At 42.0% G+C, this 23,661-nt stretch overlaps 1 protein-coding gene across 5 annotated transcripts in view; it reads left to right on the top strand.

Annotated features, from left to right (window-relative positions):
* The window catches only part of LOC132384586 (KAT8 regulatory NSL complex subunit 1-like), a 171,933-nt gene that overhangs the window by 82,957 nt on the left and 65,315 nt on the right, over positions 1-23,661 (top strand). For all 5 annotated transcript variants that reach the window (XM_059955800.1, XM_059955801.1, XM_059955802.1 and 2 more), the window contains 2 exons: positions 9,482-9,640; positions 17,117-17,220. In XM_059955800.1, coding sequence (XP_059811783.1) covers positions 9,482-9,640; positions 17,117-17,220 — 263 coding nt within the window. The remainder of the gene's footprint in view (positions 1-9,481; positions 9,641-17,116; positions 17,221-23,661) is intronic.

The raw sequence follows: 23,661 nt of genomic DNA, 5'->3' as shown, positions 1-23,661 counted from the left end.
GAGAAAGGGAAGGAGGAAGGACACTAGAGGGAGCTGGTGGTCAGGTGAACTGAAGAGATGGAGTAAGAGGGGAGCCAGAATGGAATGAAAGAAAGAGTAGATGGGAGAAATTACAGGAAGTTAGAAAATCGATATTCATGCTGCCAGGCTGGAGGCTACCCAGATGGAACGTGAGGTGTTGCTTCTCCAACCTGAGAGTGGCCTTATCATAGCAGAAGAGGAAGCCATGGACCAACATGTCAGAATGGGATTTAGAATTAAAATAGGAAAACTATAATTGTTCTATAAAACTATATTAGTTCCTAATTGTTACCGACAAAGGTATTCATCCAGTGTACCTGTATGCTTTTGCATTCTTTTGATTCACTGTAAATGAATAAAATCAGCACATGTACCTAGTGCAGGTAATGGACAGTCCTCATAAAATGTTTTTGATGATTACATCCTCCAACCTTCATTTTCATTGAAACATTCAAGATGATTGTCAATACCTTCAAGTGAAGTTCCTAACTTGAAGTGGTGAAATCATTTGATTTTTCACTTCAAGCCTAAAAGCTTGAAACTGCAGTGAGCAAAACGGTTTTGAATTGTCTTACTGCTTACTTCTTGCCAAATATTAGTGACAAAAATCAGTTTTTTGAACACAAATACACACAACTGATATTTAAAAACTGTTCGAGCACGGTGTAGTGTCTAATGGCCATACAAGTGCACATGACTGATGCTAGTTAAAAGTTGTTCAGCACAGTCTCCTGTTCTGTTTAAGTGGCATAGTGTCCCAAATCAATGAAGAGTATCCCAGCTATTTTCTCGGTTAGTTCATGTTCCTTAAGAGTTGTCCCAAATAAGCGGTTGCCCTGATTAACCAATGGCCCAGTTAACTAGAAGTAGGGAAATGTATTATCTCAATGTAGGTCTCTTGTTTGTTCAATTATTTTCTCCCCTTTTCCCAACTAGTATTTTTTTACAGTTACCCTCTAGTAAATGCTATTTTGCATTAGTTAAAATCAGAGTGAAATCATATTCTACTGTTCAATGAGATTGTTGCTTGTGTCGAATTTAACCTGGTGCTTGTCAATGGGATGACTTTGGAAGATGTGAAGCGCTGCTGGACTGCATTAACAGGGACAGAAAGCAATTCTAAGAAAATAGATGTTGGGTCTACCAATAAGGTGGTATTTATAAGTATTTACAAATCATTTCTTGATGTTGATGCATAATAATACACACAAATTTCAATTCACCAATCGCATTAAACAGTCAAAGGTTGCTGATTTGAAGCCATGTGATTGATTTAGAAGTTTTGAAATTTGTGAACATTCTTATTTGAAGTTCTCCATTGACACTCTTAAAGCGTTTCGTTTTATTTGTTCCACTGATGAGATTTTCTTAGTCCATTTTTTTGACAGAAAATGAGGATAATTTGCCTTGGAGGAGAATAGAATTGCAGCTAATATAAGAATGCTTGCATGGCATAGTTAACAAGGATTTCCTATAAGCCATATGTGAAATGACAGCCGTGAATGAGTAAATGCCAACAAAACAAATCAAGTATTCTGGATCAGATGGTCTTTAATCTTACAGTTTACAAGTAAATAGTGCAAATTTTAGATTTTCTTTATGTCATTTTCTAAAGTCCTGTTGATTTGGGAATCAGAAAAAGTGTGTCTCCCTCTGCCATTTAAGAAAGGCAAGAACAGGAAATGATACTTATCAGGCAGCTTGCTCAACATCTATTAGAATTTATTGGCCAACAGTTAAGAATAGTATCTGAACACCTTCAATTTCTCAGAGGTGACCCATTCCCAACGAACCTAATTGCGGAGTCAACTGAAGCAGCTGGGAGACGAAAAGCTTATGAACTCTTAATATTTTTCAGATCTTAAAGTTGAAGCTCAAGGAATTGGAAACAAATCATGAATGAAGTTAAGAACTAGGTCAGGTGTCTTTAAGCAATTGAAATATTGCATAGGTACTTGACAGTGGACTTCCTGAACTGACGTATGTTGTGTTCAAAACTGTTGGCCACGTTTCTAAGCTAGTTACTTGATAGGTGATTTTTCTATCCCATCTAGGAATGTTGATGTCAACATAGATAAGGCAGTACTGTAAGTGTGGGTGGCATCATAAAACTGTTATATAATTGTCCTTCCCTTGTCATTTGACGTTTGCCAAATGGATGCATCGTAGATAAATGAGGTCAGCCTATTTGGTCTATTGAAAAAGGACAGTAATTTCTAAACAATGAAAAGTTTAACAAAGCAACTTTTGGAGGCTTTGTAAGCATTGGCCATTAAAATATCACACATACTACAGAAAAATGAAAAGGGCAAACATTGGCATTTATATGTCTTCAACCCCCTCACTGGGCTCGTATGCAAACTTGGCTCGATAGTCGGCTCTGCTAACAATCACACGAATCAGCAGTCAGAAGGCCACCTTGTATAAACAAAATACACCTTGGGTTGATATGATTTGGGGTTTGGCCAAACAGGAACATCAAGATATTCTGATTTAAGAAACCTCGATTTGAGCTAATGCTGTGTAAGTAATGCTCATACACAATTGTTGGTCAGCACAAAATAACAGATTGTACACCACATGAGATTTTAAAGACAGTTTATATACAAATTTCAGCTTTATGGAACAGTTAGTAGGGAAAAGGAAAAAAATAAAAGAGACCATTACAATTAGTCTAAATGTGCGCATAAAGTTGGAGCTCGTCTTGAAGTTGTCCATTTATTTGTGCGCTGGACCCATGGTCTGCTTGAAAGCACACACCGCATTCTGAATTTCAATCAAAATCCATCTCGAACCAACAGGCTCTCTCTTGGAAGTATTGACCCTTCCTCCTTGGAGTCATTCATCTTCACAAAGCACTTCATGCAACAGGAGCTCTCCTTTCCACAGCATTCTTAGCCATGTCCTTTGCGCAGCTCCCGCCAATAAAAAAAAAACCCAGGAGCCACATTGTCCATTACAAATCTCTCTCCGCCCCAGTCTCTCAAACTTTCTCCCGATTCCACCATCTTGATTGGCTGACACAACATTCCTAAGTTGAACACCATAGCCCCTCATCTTTTAGTCGAAACCAAAGCATCCTAAAAGTATAACACACTGCTTTTACAGAACTGCTAAAATTAAATACCGCGCAGCATAGCTGTAAAAATCTTAACCAGGGCATTATGTTCTACCCCCACCAAATGTACTCATATCCTCATGTCTTTGGAACTTATTAAACCACTATTAATGAATTTTGTGGTCCAGGACCCCCATTTCATTTGTAAATTGAAGTAGCGTATCACCCAATGTGAATGGACCCAACACTTGTTTCCCAGGTGCATTCTCTGCCAGCTTAGCTAGGGGTTTCCTGTCTCCAGCTTCAATCACTCCTTGTGACCCTTCCTGTCTACTAGAGGGTGCCTCCTGTCTATCACTCATACCTTCTGACGGTTCAGGTCCCCCTACTCCATGACTGAACATAACTTGCTTCAGTTTAAGCAGGTGCTGCTGAACATTTTCGACCTTCGCTGGCGCTAACTGGCAAGGCCTTTCTTGGAAAGGAGTGTCCTTGGTCACTCTAATATTAGTGTGGCAAGTACTTTTCAAGCAACCAACATCAGACTTGTCAGTAGAAAAAGTATCTTTGCGTTCTGACATCTCAGTTAATCTTTTCCATTCCCCGAGCATCGGTGAGTCACCTAAGTCGCATGACCTCAGTGGTATCGTCCTTGATTCAGGAGACTCAGTTTTCTCTGGAAAACTAGACACTACCATCACAGGAAAAAAGAGGGTAAGTTGGCACCCCACCCCTGGTTGTAACCTCTCTTCCTGACATGTTCTAATCAGTGGCACTCCTGCAGGTAAGCGTGACTCTTCTTCATGATCATCAGGAGCATCCACCTGTGTGGCTGAGGCGTTGGGCTTTTCAGCAAATTTGTGAGTTCCTGTCACTCTAGCTACTCCTCCAGGATATAACATGGTAGGTTTAGACTGTGTGTACCACACATTTCCTTGTTTCTGCTCATCCTCTTGCTTAGGAGGAACTTGTACCTTCTCAAAAGCAGCTCTGAACACGGTGACTAGACGGGTTTCAAAAATTTCTCTCTATTTCTCTACTTACATGGTCCCACGAGCTTTCTCACAATGGAAATGTTTGTTTTCACAAGAATGGAAGCTCTGCCCTTTTCGACTGGAACCGGGCAGACCAACACTGGTGTGTCAATTGTCTCAGTTACTCCAACATCTGCTTCTGAAAACTCTAGTTTCAAACCATCGTACGGGTACTCATCAGTACTAAACCTATGAACCTGAAGGGCACTGAGTGGTATCAATGGTAAATACGTCAAATGCTGCTTTAGCATAAGCACCTTCAATTCGTATGGATACATCAGAGCTTGGTCCCACTAAACCTGCACTTTAGTATTTCCCTTGATACACTGATCGGAACGCATCCTCTCTGAAATGCCAGCCTGTTCCTTTACTGGGTTCTCTGCATTTTTGCCTCTTCTCTATTTGATTAACTGCTGACTTACTTTTAGAAGATTTTCCTGTCTCTCTCAGTTTTGTTTGAAATGTCCATCTTCACAGTTGTAACAGAAAATACCTGTCACTGGTCCAGACAAGAGACCATTTTCAGCAACAATCTGCTGTGTTGTACGTCCTACAGGTGGGTTGGGTTTCCCATCCAGCGTATTGCATTTAGCTGAAATATTAGCAGACATAATTGGATCAGCTTGAAGGCCTTTCACCTCATTCCTCAAAAAGCTCTTATCTCCATGGCATCAGGGGTCACCTTAGCAACCGAGGCTACCACTGAAGACACTACTCGGCTTTTGGAAATGTCATACTTTTCAATCGTGTTTTTCTCCTCTCTAACTTCCCTAAATAACTTGGTGAAAGATGGAGGAAGGTGCATCTTGCAGGACATTTGAATGTTTAGAGCAATCCCGTAATGTGACAGCATGGCCTTCACAACTTGCTCCATTCTCAAATAATTTCTCTCAGACGGTTGAATGCCCGCTTTGTGACATAAACAATGCAGCAGTTTCTCCAGCCTGAAAAGGTAGGCAGACCTCCTGGAATGTGTGCCTAAACTTCATCATCAGATTGGCTGCACTTCTAGCAGTGCCAAAAGCATCTTCCAGAACTTGCAAGTAATTAGCTATCGTGACTAATGGGTTTTCTGCCTTTAGAAACCTCATTACATCAGCTGTCGGACCCTTTAAGCTCTCCACCAGTCTCTGTTCTTAATCGTACTATCTGAGCACTGCCATTCATCCAGTAACAGATGTCTCCTCAGCCCAAGCCTCATATTCCTCTTCCCCATCAGGTGTGGGCTCGACTCTGGAGAGCACTCCCAGTCTATGATAACTTTGGCTCTCTGCAGGTACACTTCTGCAGTTATCAGCCAGCGATGTAATAGCCAAAACCAGCTCAGAATTTAAATCAACTGCTGACGGACCCATGAGACACAGCCAAATCCCAGTTCGGTCTCAATACCATCAACTTCCTGGGCCACAGGATTACCAAAGACGGGGCAACACCTCTGCCCACCAAGGTAGACGCGATCTGCCACTTTGCCCGGCCCAACACAGTCAAAGGCCTACAGGAGTTCGTTGGTGTGGTGAACTTCTACCACAGTTTCCTCCCCTCAGCAGCCCATATCATGCACCCTTTGTACACCCTGATGTCAGGTAAAGGCAAGGACATTACTTGGGTCGAGGAAGCCTTGGCAGATGTCGCGAAGCTGGTGCACCCCACAACGGACGTTCCGACCGCACTCACAGTGGACTCATCCGACCCAACAGTCAGTGGGATGCTGGAGCAGCTCATCGAGGGTGGCTGGCAACCCTTGGCGTTCTTCAGCAAGCACCTACGACCACCCGAACTCAAGTACAGTGCTTTTGACCAGGAGCTGTTGGCACTGTATATGGTAATCCTGCATTTCAGGAACTTCTTAGAAGGTTCACCGCGTTCACGGACCACAAACCGTTGACCTTCGCGTTCACGAAGGTCTCCGATCCCTAGTTGGCTCACCAGCAGCGACATCTGTCCTACATCTCCGAGTACACGACGGGCATCCAGCATGTCTCGGGAAAGGACAACGTTGTGGCAGATGCACTCTCCAGACCAGCTGTCCAGGTCCTGTCCCTGGGGGTGGACTATGTAGCACTGGCGGAGGCGCAGCAGGCAGACGACGAGATGCCCAGCTACAGGACTGCATTCTCGGGTTTGCAGCTGCAGAACTTTCTCGTAGGCCCAAATGAGAGGACCCTCCTGTGCGACGTGGCTACCGGCCAACCTTCCCCCATCGTCCCAGCAGCCTGGAGGCGGCAAGTTTTTGACTCCATACACGGTTTGGTGCACCCATCTATCAGGACAACTGTCCGGCTGGTCTCCAGCAAGTTCTTCTGGCACGGACTTCGCAAGCAGGTCAGTGAATGGGCCAGAACGTGCACACGTGCCAAACAGCCAAGGTGCAGCGGCACACTAAAGCCCCGTCGCAGCAGTTCGAACCCACCCACCAGAGGTTCGACCACATTCATGTGGATATCGTGGGCCCCCTACCAGTGTCCCGAGGAGCGCGGTACCATCTAACTATGGTAGGCCGGTTCACGGGGTGGCCAGAGGCAGTCCCGCTCACCGAGACATCTGCCGATTCCTGCGCCCGAGCACTGATCGCAACCTGGGTAGCACGCTTCGGGGTACCGGCCCACATAACCTCAGACAGAGGCGCCCAGTTCACCTCCAGCCTGTGGTGAACTGCCTACCACCCACAGTCGAACGGACTGGTGGAACGCTTCCACTGTCACTTGAAGTCGGCTCTCATGGCCCGCCTGAGAGGACCTAACTGGGTGGACGAGCTTCCCTGGGTCCTGCTTGGAATTTGTACAGCATCCAAAGAGGATCTGCACGCCTCGTTGGCCGAGTTGGTGTACGGCGCGCCCCTGGGAGAGTTCATACCAGCCCCAAGGGGGCAAGAGGAAGAACCCGCAGCAGTCCTGGACAGGCTACGCGAAAGGCTCGGCAACCTGGCCCCTGTACCGACTCCACAGCGCGGACAGACCCCAACCCATGTTACCCAAAGACCTGCAGAACTGTGTTTGTACAAAGGGGCGGACACCGGGCACCGCTACAGCGGCCGTACGAGGGGCTGTTCAAGGTGATCAACAACAACGGGTCACGTACGTTCTGGACATTGGGGGGAAAGAGGAGGTTTTCACGGTGGACTGACTCAAACCAGGCCATGTGGACTTGGCGCAGCTGGTCGAGGTTCAGGCACCGCGGCACAGAGGCAGACCTCCCAAGCAGGCTGATCCAGACTGTGGACATTGGGGGATGTATCGCTGGTTCTGGGAGGGGTTATATGGCGACCCACTTTCTGCGCAGGCGAACTGGCTCACAAATAGCCAGTGTGCGGGGGGAGACTTTGGTAATGTACCTCTGATGTCATATCGGCCTGGAGAGGGCGGGCGCTAGGGATTAAATGCCAGCGCCGCGAAGTTTGAATAAACTAATCTCGAAACGATTTACCGACTGCGTGTCGTTATTTCAGCGCTGTGTGTAGCACATCGCTACATACTTACAGCATAGCAGTAAAAATCTGAACCAGGGCATTACATGTGGAAGACGGGAATCCAAGGGCTTAGAAATTGCACCTCTTTTATGTAAAGCCCTAGGCATCATATGTGTGTGGAGCAGTGGGTAAAGATAAGAATTTGAAGGTTAGTGGTGGTGGTGGGGGTGATGGTATGCAATACAAATATAACTGATATTCGAGGATTAATTTGCAGGAGATTTACATTGGTATTGTATTCCCTGGAATCTGCATGATAGTGATTTGACTGAACTCTATCCGTTTAACTGTTGAACATACAAATGCAGGAAAATAGGGAGGATTAAGCCATTTGGCCCTTCAGGCTTGTCACACCATTAGGTATGATAATTCAGCTGATTTGTGCTAGCTTTAACTTTTTCTCCTATGGCAGTTTCCCATAACATTCAATTCTTTAAAGTATTTATCTATTTCCATCTTTTAATATTTTGTATTGATCTGGCCTCCCCCACCTACTGGGACACAATTCCAATGATTCATTTTGTTCAGAGAAGGAATTCAAATGGGTTTCCAAATTTGTGTTATGGGAAATCTTAGAAGTGCAATGGTCTAAAATTTACCCAGGCTTTGGAGTTGTGAGGTAAGAAAGCACTGTTATATCTGATGGGTTTTCGAATCTTAAAAATGTATTCTTCAAATTGTAGTTGCTGCCTGACCACTTAATAGTTGATTGTGTGTGCATGAGCTCAATTCATCAATCAGTGAAAACCTTGCAGAACAAACATAGGTCTGAATGGTCTACTGTGCCTTGATGCATAACTAAATGTATTGGTCTTTGTTCAAAATTTCCTTTTAATTATCTTTACTAAATGACTGTGCTGCAACACACAGCTCAAATCACATCATCAAGTTCGCCAATGACACGACCGTGGTGGGTCTCATCAGCAAGATCGACGAGTCAGCATACAGAGAGGAGGTGCAGCGCTAACCCACTGGTGCAGAACCAACAACCTGTCTCTGAATGTGAGCAAAACATTCAGGGGGTCATGGAGCGACTGCTCCCCGCTGAATATCAACGGCTCCTTGGTAGAGATCGTTAATAGCACCAAATTTCTTGGTGTTCACCTGGCGGAGAATCTCACCTGGTCCCTCAACACTAACTCCACAGCAAAGAAAGACCAGCAGAGTCTCTACTTTCTGCAAAGGCTGAGGAAAGTCCATCTCCCACCCCCCATCCTCATCACATTCTGCAGGGGTTGTATTGAGAGCATCCTGAGCAGCTGCATCACTGCCTGGTTCGGAAATTGCACCATCTCGGATCGCAAGACCCTGCAGCGGATAGTGAGATCAGCTGAGAAGATCATCGTGGTCTCTCTTCCCGCCATTACAGTCATTTACACTACGTGCTGCATCCGCAAAGCAAACAGCATTATGAAAGACCCCACGCACCCCTCATACAAACTTTTCTCTCTCCTGCCATCTAGGAAAAGGCACTGAAGCATTCAGACTCCTCAATACCCAGAGCCTGGACTGACACCAACTTACTGCCCTCTACTGTGCCTATTGTGTTTATTATTTATTGTAATGCCTGCACTGTTTTGTGCACTTTATGTAGTCCTGGATAGGTCTGTAATCTAGTGTAGTTTTTTTCTGTGTTGTTTTCTATAATTCAGTCTAGGTTTTGTACTGTTTCATGTAGCACCATGGTCCTGAAAAACGTTGTCTCGTTTTTACTGTGTACTGTACCAGCAGTTATGATCGAAATGACAATAAAAAGTGACTTGATATTTTGTGCAGATTTTTGAGATTAAGGTGCACTCAAAGTTCTGTCATGGTTAAATAGAATGCTTTAAAATTTGGTAATTGTGCTTCATTTATATGTTGTCTTGAGCAAATACCAATTAATTTAATTATTCCTCACAGGGTTCAGTTGTGCTTGGAGATGTTCCACCCTTGGAAGATTACTCCCCAGATAGAGAAGAATGTCCATCTCTAATTGAACGGAAAGTACATGGTGCTGGAGGCAATATGGAGATGTCAGTCTGTGAACATTCTTCATTGCCCAGAAATGTCGGTAAACAGGTAGGATTCGAACATGTGATTTTGATCTTGGTCTGGTTCTCTCAACAATCCTCTCAGGAGTGATCTGTTTCTGGACAATTCCCAAGAAGTATTGAGCTAGCAGCCTTCGGAACTAAAACTGCATAAAAACATTGGGAAGAAGTAGAAATCCCCTTGGTACCTGTGAATTAGTATTTGCTGCAGTGAAACTCTTAATCTGACATGCTCAGGACTTCAGTGATGTTGGACTGGCAGATTTTCCAGTTTATTGGATGTCTTTTCAATAAATACTCCAATACCCTTTTAATTAATTTTTAAGCCATTGAACACTATAATAAATCTCTCTCTGCCCCGCTCTCTCGAACTTTCTCCTGATTTCTGGCTGACGCAACATTCCCAAGTTGAACATCATTGTCCCTTTTAGCCAAAACCAAAACATCCTGAAAGCTACCTTTTCTTAGCTTGACCATCCTTCAAGCTAAGACCATAAGACCTAGGAGCATGAGTAGGCCATTCAGACTATCAAGTCTGTTCCACCATTCTGTCATGGCTGATTTAATATTCCTTTCAACTTCATTTTCCTGCTTTCTCCCCGGCATGATCAATCAGGAATCTTATCAACCTCTGATTTAAATATACACAATGACTTGATCTGCACAGCCATCTGTGGCAAAAAATTCCACAGGTTCACCACCCTCTGGCTAAAGAATTTTCTTTTGTCATCTCTGTTCTAATGAATGTCCCACAATTCTTTGAAGCTGTACCCTCTGGTCCTAGACTTCCCCACTATAGAAGACTTCCTCTCCATGTCCACTCTATCTGGACCTTTCAATATTTGATAGGTTTCAATGAGATTTCTCCTCCCCCCCTCCCCCCATTCTTCTAAACTCCACTGAGAACAGACCCATAGCCATCAGACAGCCCTTATATGTTAACCTTTAATTACTGGGATCATTCTCATGAACCTCCTCTGGACTCTTTTCAGTGCTAGTACGTTCTTAGAGAAGGGGCCCAAAGCTGCTCATCATACTCCAAGTGCGACCTGACCAATGCCTTGTAAAGCCTCAGCTTCTGTATTCTAGTCCTCTCGAAATGAATGCTCACATTGCATTTGCCTTCATCACCACCAACTCAACCTGCAAGTTGACCTTTAGGGAATCCTGCATGAGGACTCCCAAATCCCAAATCACCTCAGATTTTTGAATTGTCTCCCAATTTAGAAAATAGTCCACTTCTTTATTCTTTCTGCCAAACTGCATGACTATACACTTACCTGCATTATATTCCATCTGGCACTTTTTTGCCAATTACTCCAATCTGCTTCCTCAACACTACTTGCCCCTCCACCTGTCTTTGTGTTGTTTGTAAACTTCACCAAAAACCCATCAATTCTTCATTCAAATCATTGACATATATCATGAAAAGAAGTGGTCCCAACATTAACCCTTGCAGCACATCACTAGTCACCAGTAGCCAAGCAGAAAAGGCTCCCTTTTTTCCCCACACTTTGCCTCCTGCTAGTCAGTCAATCTTCTATCCATTCTCGTACCTTTCCGGTAATACCACAGGCTCTTATTTTATTAAGCAGCTTCATGTGCGGCACCTTGTCAAAGGCCTTTGAAAATCCGAATGAACAACATCCATTGATTCTTTTTTGTTTACGCTGCTTGTTATTTCCTCAAAAAATTGAACAGATTTGTCAGGTTAAGATTTTCCCTTTAGAAAATCGTACTGACTTTGGCCGATATTGTCCTGTGCCTCATTACCCTGAAACCTTATCCTAAATAATAGACTCCCAACATTTTCCAACCACTGAAGTCAGGCTAATTGGCCTATTGTTTCCTCCTTCTGCCTCCCAGCCTTATTATAGAATGGAGTGACATTTACAATTTTTCTGTGATTCTTAAAAGACCATTCCTCCACTATCTCTTCAGCTACATCTTTCAGAACCCTGAGCTGTTGTCCATCTGGTCCAGGTGACTCATCTATCTTCAGACTTTTCAGCTTCTCAAATACCTTTTCCTTAGTAATAGCGACGATGCTCACTTCTGCCCCTGACAACTCTTGCATATCTGGCATTTGCTAGTGTCTTCCATAGTGAAAACTGATGTAAAATACTTATTAAGTTTCTCTGCCAATTCTTTGTCCACCATTACTACCTCTCCAGTGTCATTTCCCAGTGGTCTGATAACCACGTTCATCTCTCTTTTGCTACTTACATATCTGAAAATTACTTTTTTTTTAACCCTCTTTTATACTTTGGTCCTTTATATTACCTTAGTATTTCACTTTTTCTCTCTTTATGGCCTTTTTAGGTGCCTTCTGTTGGTTCTTTTAAAACTTCCCAATCCTCTACCTTCCCACTAATTTTTGCTATAACATTTGCCCTCTCTAAGCATATAGGCGACTGATGACGAGACTGAAACAGAGCCTTATTCGAAATAATGTATGCACGACCTGGCTGTTTGGCTCATGTTATCTCTTGGTTTGACCCCTTCTGTCCTGAAGAATCTTGTTACTTAGTTTTGATCATACCCCTAAACTCAATTGGAAGAGGTATGTGCACTAATTAGATAAAGTTGGAATGAGGGGCATATTTGCAGGGGAGATGTCTGTTTGAGGAAAGGGAAAGGACCGTGAACATAGATGGGTTTAGGTGATTGGAAAAAGTTAAAGAAACAGGTGGCTACAGGCAAATGGATGCTTTGGACTTTTCAGCAGCACTCCTGGTAGAGTAGTGTTTAGTGTGAAAATAGCCCCAAACCTGTTCATGAAATGCAACTTAAGTGTTTTGGATATCTAATATGCACAGTTGAATTTGAGAGGGTAAAGAACACAAGTGATGCACAGGATTCATTTTTACCCTCAAAACATAAATGGATTTGATTCCGCTCACACTTAACCACTTGCAGGTCTATATGTTCTGGACTTTTCATACCATTCAGCCTTGGACTCCAAAAGAGGGAACCCATTTTACTGTGGTTTCTCAACAATGTGTTGAGGAATCTGCTTCTAGGTGCTAGGCTGGCCAGACTTGGCTTAAGATCAGATTTTCTTTTATCTGAAGGAGGATACCTGACCAAGAGACTAGTGAGGTTGTGGAGTAGCACAATACAGAAACAATCCTTTTGGACCATATACTGAAATTTTTTGTGATACCATAGGTGGTGAGTCAGTTAATTTCATCTATGCCTACCCTGACAGTGTAATCTCATTAGTCCTATTACCCATCATCTCCTTTTGTGCAGTAATTTATTCTCTTACATGCTCACGCATCGATTCTCTTGCCACTCTCTTCAACAAGGGGACAATTACATGAGCCAGTTAACCTACCAGTGCACGTTTGGTAGTGGAAGGTACCAGAGTGCGCATAGAAAGCCCACACAATAGTGGGAAAAATGCAAATCCATAAAACCAGCACCTAAGTTATGGATTGAATCTGGACATTGAACCTTGAGGCAGTAGCACTAAAATTTGGACAATGAAGTTGCTTAGCTTTTGTAACTTATATTTCATTTTCTTCTTTTTAATTGTATGTCTGATTTTAATTCTTTTTGAAAAGTAAGCATTTACTGAAGCACAGGATTTTATTTGTCCATGCATGGCAGAGACTGAAAAACTCAAAGCATCATTCTCTTGGACAGAATAAAAGTTCATTGCAACCTATTCACCTGGGGTGGGTTGTCAGTCTGAGGCTTACAAAACTTGACTGTCTTGGGTTGGGAAGGCCTAAGACAATGGGGCCAATGTATTTCTTGTAGGTTAATGCAGGCAGAAACCAAATAGCTATCCTCTCTGCCACCAAGTCCTTTCTCCGATAAAAATCAATGTGTCTTCCAGTGCTTCTGCCAATGACGTGAAGGCTGTAATGGCATGCAGTGATCTGCACCATGTATAGTACAACTTCAGGTTTTCAGCTTCTGATTCAAAACAAGTGTGGCTGGCTTTTGATTTACTTGTCTTAATAGGGAAGAGATGTAAAGTACGTTGTGCTATAATTATGAAGAAAATTTCTGATATCTTGGCCAATATTTGTTCAGCTTTTAGCTTTGGTTGCTGTTAGCAAAAGCCTGCTGGGCACACATTAACTGTTGTGTTTCCTACCATACATTAAGACAGAAGAATTTCCTTGTGTCTGTGGTGTTTTTTAGGACAGGTGAAATAAAATTTGCAAATTGCTTTTGTAAATGTAATTTTTTTGCCTTTTTGCTGGAGTATGAATAGTTACTTTGTGAGCACGTCTTTTGGCCTACACAGGGGAAAGTGACCCTAATTTTGTATCTTAAAATCAGTTTTTCTTTCATTTTAAGTTGTATTACTTAACTGCATAGGGTTGAGTACATCTTTTGATCTGATATCCTGCCTCAGTTGGAGTAGCATTGGTTTTTTATTGTCGCAGGTACTGAGATACAGTGAAAAGCTTTTGTGCCATTCCATATCTAAGTACATTAAGGTAGCAAAAAGGAACACACAATGCAAAATATAGTGTTTCAGTTACAAAGGAAGTGTAGTACTGGCAAGTCAATAAAGTGCAAAGGCCAGGATGAGGTAGATTGGACAGTCGAGAGTTCATCTTTCAGCATATGAGAGGTCTGTGCATGAGTCTGGTAGCAGTGGAGTAGAAACTGGTTACACTTTATAGCTCAAAGTGAGGGAAGGCTGTGAATTTTATTCAATGGAACAGTATTACAAAGTGGGCAAGTTGATGAGCTTTAATATTCAGCAATGCAAAATCTGCCTTTTGAACTAAGTTTGAGATGTGTAAAATGAATAGTACAGTATTTGTAGAAGTGGAGAACCAACCTGGAAATAATTGCTTGATTTTATATGGAAGTAGCTAGGTTTGTGATTTCCAGCATTCAGTTACAGGACCATTTCAGCCCATAGCAGAATTACATTTGTCAGCAGACATTTTATTTCTGCTGACAGAAATGTTTATTTTCTTGAAGAACCAGCTTTTAACCTTAGTTTTGCTGGAGGAACAAAGTAGGTCTATGGAAAAGAGTAAACAGTCGACAACTCAGGCGGAGACTGTTCATCAAGTTCCTGAGTTTCTCCAGCATTTTGTATACAGTTGGCCCTCCTTATCCGTGGCTTCAACCAACCGCGGATCGGGAAAACCTGGAAGTTCTCTCTCCAGCACTCGTTGCTTGAGCATGTACAGACTATTTTTTCTTGTCATTATTCCCTAAACAATACAGTATGACAACTATTTACATAGCATTTACATTGCATTAGGTATTATAAGTAATCTAGAAATGACTTAAAAGTACAGACAGTCCCCGGGTTATGAATGAGTACCATTCCTGAGTCCATCTTTGTCGGAACAGGTACATCTGGTATTATTTAGCGTCAGTTAGTCAAATGTTTTTCTTAGTATATAGTACATATTTTACCTTTCTATGCATATAAAACACTTAAGAAACATACATATTTCCATCATTTAACCACTGCATTGCTTAGTAATTATCGTAGCTTTCATCGGTGCAGGGCCTTACACATTCTCCATTAAAATTGTTCCGATCGTTGACCGACTGTAGCCTAACACTTTTCCAATGACCAATAGCGTTTCACCTCTTTCCAATCGCTTTATTACTTCCACCTTATTTTCAATTGCGATTGTGATTATTTTCGTGAACAGAAACTCTGTGGATTCAGAGCTGCATCACCAGATCCTAATGTCCACATGTTTAAAAAGTCCAGGGTTCTGCTGGGTCCTAAAGACCACCGCACTGATTAATGTTAAATAAGGGACTTGAGCATCCGCGAATTTTGGTATCCGTGGGTGGGGTGGGGGGGGGGGGTCTTGGAACCAATCCCTCGCGGATAAGGAGGGCCGACTGTATATTGCTTAGATTCCCAGTATCTGCAGATTTTCCCGTGTTTAACCTTAGTTTGCCGACATAGCCTTCCTTGTCTTTCTTGGGTCAAACCATTTGCTTCTCCTTGCTATAGAAATGCCTTTGACCTGTGACTTTGGAGAATATGTATCATATCAAAATAAAAGGTGCTTTTTTTTTAAAAACGGCTGCTCATTGTCTTTTTCATGGCCATTTTTTTGAGCACTCCAAGATCCTGTACTTGAGCAAAAGGCTGATGTAGTTAAATAACTCAGGGAAAATAAAAATATGTGGTATACCCCTATTCGAACACTCATCTGCACCATAGTACTCTAGCTGCTCAATCTAATCAGTCCCATAAACTGGCAGGATCAGAGAATTGCTAGACACTCCAGGCGCTGAACTACTTACCAGATAGAATGCAAGAACTCTTACTTTTATTAATGCTTTTGAAAAGTGGTACTGGTCTGATGTTGTTGAAAGATGTGGGCTTATGTCAGTAGCCAAGCAAATAAGGTTTGAGCTGTGCTGTTGACTCATAATTCTTTGGAATACAGTGCTCCTAGGCCCCTTGAAACCAAACGTGATCTTCATGATACAAATAGTGCTGGAAGTAATCAAGTCAGCTGGGACTCTGGAAAAAGATGTGGTTATTGCTTTAGGTCAATGACATATTCAAATTTCCAGCATCTATTTTTATTTATTTACAGCATGTCTTCTATTGGCTGGATCAACTAACGAACAGAATGCTGCTGGGTGGATATCATTTTATTCTCTGGGTACGGGAGACCCATTTGTAAAAACAAGTACACATCCCATTGTATTGCACCTGGTTGCTTTTCAACATTGGCGCATGCTTTAAGCTCTGTTTCCTTTAAACGATCCCAAACATTGAAATATCGTGTAACACTCTGGAATCTTACCTAATGAATAGGTTCTTTATTTGACCTTAGCATGGTCATAAGATTAATTATAAGGACTGCTTGAGTTCTGAATACCAGTGTAAGGGATGTCAGCAATAAACCTTGAAAAAGTCTTATCAGTATGGGGCACAGGTGGCATTGTTAGGCAGGCCTTGTGAGTTTGTGTGCTGATTGGATTGAGACACCGATGCTCTGTGATGTAATTAAAATAAAAGAAGCCGGAGGGACTGGAGTGCTTCTGTTCCTATATTATAAAGATGGAAATATGCAATATTTTACAAACCATTTGAAGCTGTTTTTGTGGTTTACTTTAAGGCAGTGATCACAGAGTGGATTCCTAACACCAGGAGCCAGGGATAGCTTTAGTTCATTTGAAATTAGGTACATTGCCAGACTTCCTGCTTGTCAGATTCTGATTTGCTGTTAATGGACTTGGACATGCCTTTGAATGTAAAATGAAATTTGTCAGCATTTTGATTGAAACAAAACATTCCACCTTGGTTCTTTATTTTGTTTATAAGACATTGTGGTCAAGAAGTGTAAAAATTACAAACAGAATGAGAAATAGAGAAAGAATAAAGGCAATTGTGCAAAAGCAATAATCCACACTTCTGGAGAATAAAATTTGTATACAAGTTGATCATTGTAACATGAATTTCTGAATAACCTTATTTAAAGGTGCTGTGTACTTGTAACTGGTGCTGCAGATATGGATTAATGCATTTGCTTTTCAGGTTATTCCTGCTGTTCATCCTGTAGAAAATGTGACATCTTCCACGCCAACCGACCCAACAAAGGCCTGCTGCCACTCCAGACCTGTCAATGGCATAGTCAACAGGTACTGTATTATTTTATTATTGATACAGAAATTGTTCCAGGGTGCAGTTTGCCTCTAAAGTGGAACGGGACTGGAAAAAAATATGATGCACTTTAAAAAAACATTTATTGTTGAAGGTGTGAGCTTATCATTCTTTCTAAATTGTGATTGTAAGCAAATAGACATAAACTTGAAGCCATAGTAATAACAGAAGTAGAGTATATGCAGATATACCCAGTAATTTGACTTGAAGAAATAACAGGCACATGGATAATAAAGGATTAGAAGGATATGGGCTGAAAACTGGCAAATGGGTCTAGCTTGGTCAGCATGGGCACAATGGGCCTGTGATCCTGTTTCTGTATTGTATGACTTTGTCAAGCAATAATACTCAACAAGAGAAAATCCAAGTATCGCCTCCTGACATTCAGTGGCATTGCCATCTCTGTCAATATCCCAGAGATTAACATTGACCAGTGATTGAAAAGAGGAGCCATGCGCATACGTGGCTTTGAGCAGGTCAGAGACTAGGAATCTTGCAGCACATGTCTCACCTAACTTGCTAAAGTCTGTCAAGTCAGGAGTGTAATGGAATGCTGAAACAAGAGAAAATCTGCAGATGCTGGAAATCCAAGCAACACATGCAAAATGTCATCAGGGCAGTCCTGATGAAGGGCCTTGGCCCGAAATGTGAAGTGTACTTTTTTCCATTGATGCTGCCTGGTGTGCTGAGTTCCTCCAACACTGTGTGCGCGCGCGAGCACACCACTTGCCCAGATGAGTGAGGCTTCAACACTGATGAAGCTGAATACCATCCAAGATATAGCAGCCCACTTTGTAGGCATGCCATTTACAACCATTCACTCATTCTGCTGTGGTAGCAGTTGATGCTACCTATAAGGATATACTGCAGAAACTCACCATACTGACCTACAATACTCATCAAACCCATGACCTCTATCAATTGCCAGGATAAGGTCAGCATAAGCTCTAGGTTTACTACTATTTGAAGTTGTCCTCAAAGGCAAATACCATTTTGACTGGGAAATTGTGATAGGAATGGGAGATGGAATTTAAACAAGTGCAAAGTGTTGCATTTTGGAATGTTAAAACAGGGCAGGAGCTGTACAGTAAATGATAGGACCCTAGAGAATCAGAGTCAGTAAACAGTTGACATTTCAGACTGAGAAGTCGACTATTTAGTCTTTTCCATTGATGCTGCCTGGCTTGCTGAATTCCTCCAGCATTTTGTGTGTGTTGCTTTGGATTTTCAATATCTGCAGATTTTCTCATGTTTGTGAATCAGAATCAGGTTTAATGTCACTGCCATATGTTGTGAAATTTGCTGTCTTAACTGCAGCAGTACAATGCAATACATAATAATTGAGAAAAAATGAATTACCATGGAGAGAGAGATAGATATATAGTTAAATAAGTAGTGCAAAAATAAAAAAAAAAGTTGTGAGGTAGTGTCCATAGGAGTTTGTCCATTCAGAAATCGGATGGCAGAGGGGAAGAAGCTGTTCGTTGAATTGTTGAGTGTGTGCCTTCAAGCTCCTGTACCTCATTCCTGATGGTAACATTGAGAAGAAGGCATGTCCTGGGTGATGGAGGTCCTTAATGATGGATGCTGTCTTCCTGAGGCTTTGCTCCTTAAGATATCCTGGATACTATGGAAGCTAGCGCTAATTAAGTTTACAACTCTCTACAGCTTATTTTGATCCTGTACATTAGCTCCCCAATACCAGACAGTGATGCAGCCAGTTAGAATGCTTTCCATGGCACATCTGTAGAGAATGTTGTAGAACGGAGACACCTAGGGGTATAAATACATTGTTCCCTGAAAGTGTTAATACTATAGATACAGCGGTAGAGATGGTGCATGCCATGCTTGCCTTCATACAGGAGGACAAGACCTTGATGAACTGTTGATAAGATCCTTTGTGGTAGGCTCACCCAGAAGATTAAGATGCATGGTGTCCACAAAGGCTTGGCCATTTGGATTCAGAATTGGCTTGCCCATAGAAGATAGAGGATAGAAGTTGGTGGGTCACATTCTGACTGGAGGTCTGTGACTAGTAGTGCGAGATCATGCACTTTGGAAGGAATAATAGAAGAGCAGATTATTATTTAAATAGTGAAAGATTGCAGCATGCTGTTGTGCAGAGGGACTTGGGAGTGCTTGTTCATGAATTGCAAAAAGTTGGCTAGCAGGTACAAAAGGTTATTAAGAAGGCAAACGGAATATTGGCCTTCATTACTAGAGGGATTGAATTCAAGAGCAGGGAGGTCATGCTGCAACTATACAGGGTGCTGGTGAGGCCGCACCTGGAGTACTGTGTGCAGTTCTGGTCTCCGTACGTGAGGAAGGATACACTGGCTTTGGAGGCAGTGCAGAGGAGGTTCACCGGGTTGATACCAGGGATGAAGGGGTTAACCTATGAGGAGCGATTGAGTCGCCTGGGACTATACTCTCTGGAGTTCAGAAGAATGAGCGGGGATCTTATAGAAACATACAAAGTTTTGAAAGGGAGAGACAAGATAGAAGTAGGAAAGCTGTTTCCATTTGTAGGTGAGAGTAGAACTAGGGGACATTGCCTCAAGATTCAGGATAGAAGATTTAGGACGGAGTTGAGGAGAAACTGTTTTTCCCAGAGAGTGGTGAATCTGTGGAATTCTCTGCCCAGGGAAGCAGTTGAGGCTTCTTCAATAAATATATTTAAGAAACAGTTCCATAGGTTTTTACATAGTAAGGGAATTGAGGGTTATGGGAAAAGGCAAGTAGCTGGAGCTGAGTTTACGGGCAGATCAGCCACGATCTTAATTGAATGGTGGGGCAGGCTCGATGGGCCAGATAGCCTACTCCTGCTCCTATTTCTTGTGTTCTGTTGGGGACATAATGGGACCTCTGCTGTTTGTAATATTTGTAAATGGATGAAAACACTGATGGTACATAAACTGGTGGTGTGTGGATAGAAAGATTGCCAAAGGATACAGCAGGATATAGATCAGTTTTAGTTATGGGTAGAGAAATGGCAGATGGAGTTCAATCCAGCCAAATGTGAGGTGTTGCACTTTGAGGGACCAAATGTAAAGGGACATTACACAGTTAATGGCAAGACCCTTAACAGTGTTCATGTACAGAGGGACCCAAGTTCATTTCTCCCTGAAAGCAGCCTCACAAGCTGAGGGGTGGTTAAAAGGGCATATATCATGCTTGTCTTTATGAGTTGAGCTGCATCTCTAGAATTTTATTTATTTCATTTTGGAAAGATGCAGAGGGTTTGGAAAGGGTACAGAAGAGGTTTATCAAGATGCTGACTGGATTAGAGGGCACATGCTCCAAGGAGAGGTTGGACAAACTTGGGTTGTTTTCTCTGGAAAGAAGCTTATAAAATTATGAGAAGCATAGATGGAGTTGACAGCTGGTATCATTTTTTTTGTACCTGTATTGAAATGTCTAAACTTAGAGCACATGCATTTAAGGTAAGAGAAGATGTGTTGGGGTAAGTTTTCTTTACATAAGGGTGGGTACCTGGAATGCACTGTCAGGGCTGATGGTGGAGGCAGTTATGATGGAGGTATTTAAGAGACTTAAGTAGGCACATGAATATGCAGAGAAGTGAGTGATCTGGGCCGTGTAGACAGAAGAGATTAATAATTAGGTGTCATAGCTTGATGACTTTGGCACAGCACTATAGTCAGAAGGACCTGGCCCTGTCCTGTACTGTTTTATTTTCTAGATCCCACTTGAATTTTGTGTGCATTTCTGGATGCTATTCTATAAGAAGGATGTGGTTTTTCTAAAGAGGATGCAGAAATAGTCCCCAAGTATGTTGCTGGGTCTTGACGGCTTGAGTTATAAGAAATGGGTCTCCTTTTAACCCAAGCCTTCAAGTCCCAGCAATGGGAACTGTTATTGCTGGAGCAAAGGAGACTGAGGCAGCCTTACTGAGATTTATAAGATTGTGAGGAGTATATTTTTCCCAGTCAGAGAGCAGTGGGAAAATGGAATGAGTTGCCAGAGAAAGTGGTAAAGGTGGAAACAAATACAACATTTAATAAGGGGCATTTGGACAGGTGTAGTAGATAGGAAACATTTAGAGGGGTATGGGACTAGCTCAGGCTGGCACCTTAGGCATTGACTACTGTTGCCAAAGTGCCTCTTTTTGTGCAGTATAATTCTCAAGACTATAATGAAATTGGTGCAGGGCTATAAAATTGTAGCAATATTTCTTCCTATTTGTAATAGTATTTTGTACTGGAGTTGTCTTAATTATTGTCCATGTGAAGTTCATCTATTGGGGAGGTCACAAAAACCTGAACAGTGTACTTAATCTTGATGGTATTAATGAAAAGGTCCAAGCCTCAACCAGCTGCTTGCCCAGTCTGTGGACAAGGTCTACTTAGCTAATTTTGTGTCTTTAAACTCTCATTTCCTTCAATTTTCTTATAATGGCTATTTTATCTGTGTATACCTCTTCCGGGTAAAATACAGTGAGACTGATGCTGCGTGGCTGGCAGAAACTTCACTGCACAGAACTGAGCTCACTGGATTGTACACCAGCTTAGTTGATGTACCAATTTACATTCCCCTCACCAAGTTCCAAGAGAGAAGAGAGACATTGAGTATATTAGAATTGGGTGCTTTGTCATAACATCAAGTTGTTGACACACGACGCAACTTGTATCTTTGTACTTGGAACTTGGTGAGGGGAATGTAACCTCAATGATACACAGATGGAAAACTTAATCAGTTAAGGGAATAAAATGGTGAAATCTTGCTTGCTTTATCTGCTTTGAGCAAAGTAATTATTTGAGCATGCCTGCAGCAAGTTGGTGGTGATGAAATGCCCATGTTTTTAAACTTCAAATTCATATTTAAATTTTCCTAATGTTGTGACTAATTTAAGCTTCTGTATTTAAGAGTACTTACTGACATCTAGTCCATATACTAGGCACCCACCTAGGCAACTCAGAACATTTTTCTGTTAATACCAAGACTATATGTAGTGTTGGTTATTGTGGCCCTTGTGTATTTCAACATCTGTGCTGTAACTCATTGACAAGGCAGACTGTCAGCAGTATATGAAATGCAAGCTGCATCAATTGCAAGTATGTTGCCCTTGATGCAGAGCATACATGTGGTCAAGGTTTTTTTTTAAGGATTTCCAAAATTAGCTAATGTTTTTCTACTTTGCTGAAGTGTCTTTTTTCAGTCAAGTAACTAGATAGCTATAATTAAATATTAATAGAACATCTCAGTATGCCCTATCACTGTTTTGGCATATTTTATTACAAGTGACACACTCATGTTGACAAATAGGGAAATACACTTCTGGTTGTTCTATCACTAATTCTTAAAGCAGGACTTTTAACAGACTCTCACTTTAAGAGTGTGCTGCATAATCATTAGGTTGGACTATCAGGGCCAAACAACTACTAATCACTGAAGCGACATTACATAGGGTGTTCTTTGATGCCTTTGCTTTGCATTCTTGATGTCGTAGCTGGTCTTATCAAAATATGTACTGATTAGCTCTAATTTGTACAGTTACATTGTGGTGCACACTTGAGTTTGGTACTTGCACTTTGTAGTACCACAAAAGGAAAAGAATTGTTAAATTAGCGTGAATAAATGTAGACAAATGCTCTGGACCTGATAGCTTGTAACTTTGAGATGCAAAAGGAGTGACTGCATGGATATGGATCCATTCAGATGACATTACAAAATTGTCCAGATTTTAGAGTAGTCCCAGCAGAATGCGAGGTAGCAAAGTTAGCATAATACACTATAGGTTTAGAAAAGAGACAAAATGGCAAGTTACCAAACCGCTGGTAAAATAAAGTCACAAGAGACTGTAAATGCTGGAATCTGCACCAAAAGCCCCCTCTTTTACATGGCCTTGTTATGGCAGGAGAAAGATCCATTTTTTATTCTATACCCCTGTTCATTTTGTATAACCTTCAGCTTCCTCTGCCCTCCTTGGCTTTCTCTGCTCCAAGGAAAGTAAGTGCACTTGGTGCAGTCCATCCCAGGCAATGTTTTTATAAATCTTCTCTACACCCTGTAGAGAGAAAATAATTATACTGTCTTATCCAATAGTCCCCTTTGGTGCAATTCATGGCCTTCCTATAGTGTGTTGACCAGAACTGCACACTGTACTTGTGTGGTCTAGACAAAATCATCTACAGTTGTACCATGACCTCCATGTTCTTGTATTCCATGAAGGCAACCTTGCTTCCTTCACTATATCTATCTCTGCTACCACTTTGAGGGTTCTGTAGACGAGTACAAGGACAGTTGTGTACCTCACTTTTCTCCATTCTGGTAATTATGTCTTGAAAGAACCAGCACTTATTCCGACATTGTTGAACTTGTATGTTAAATAGGTGGATGCACTTGTTTTTCACAGAATTGGGGAATCAAGAATTAGAGGGCGTAGGTTTAAGGTTAGAGGA

The sequence above is a fragment of the Hypanus sabinus genome, chromosome X1 (assembly GCF_030144855.1).
Source record: "Hypanus sabinus isolate sHypSab1 chromosome X1, sHypSab1.hap1, whole genome shotgun sequence".
Taxonomy (NCBI): Eukaryota; Metazoa; Chordata; class Chondrichthyes; order Myliobatiformes; family Dasyatidae; genus Hypanus; species Hypanus sabinus.
Note: the sequence above shows the minus strand (reverse complement) of the source record. Positions and strands in the feature narration are given on the sequence as shown.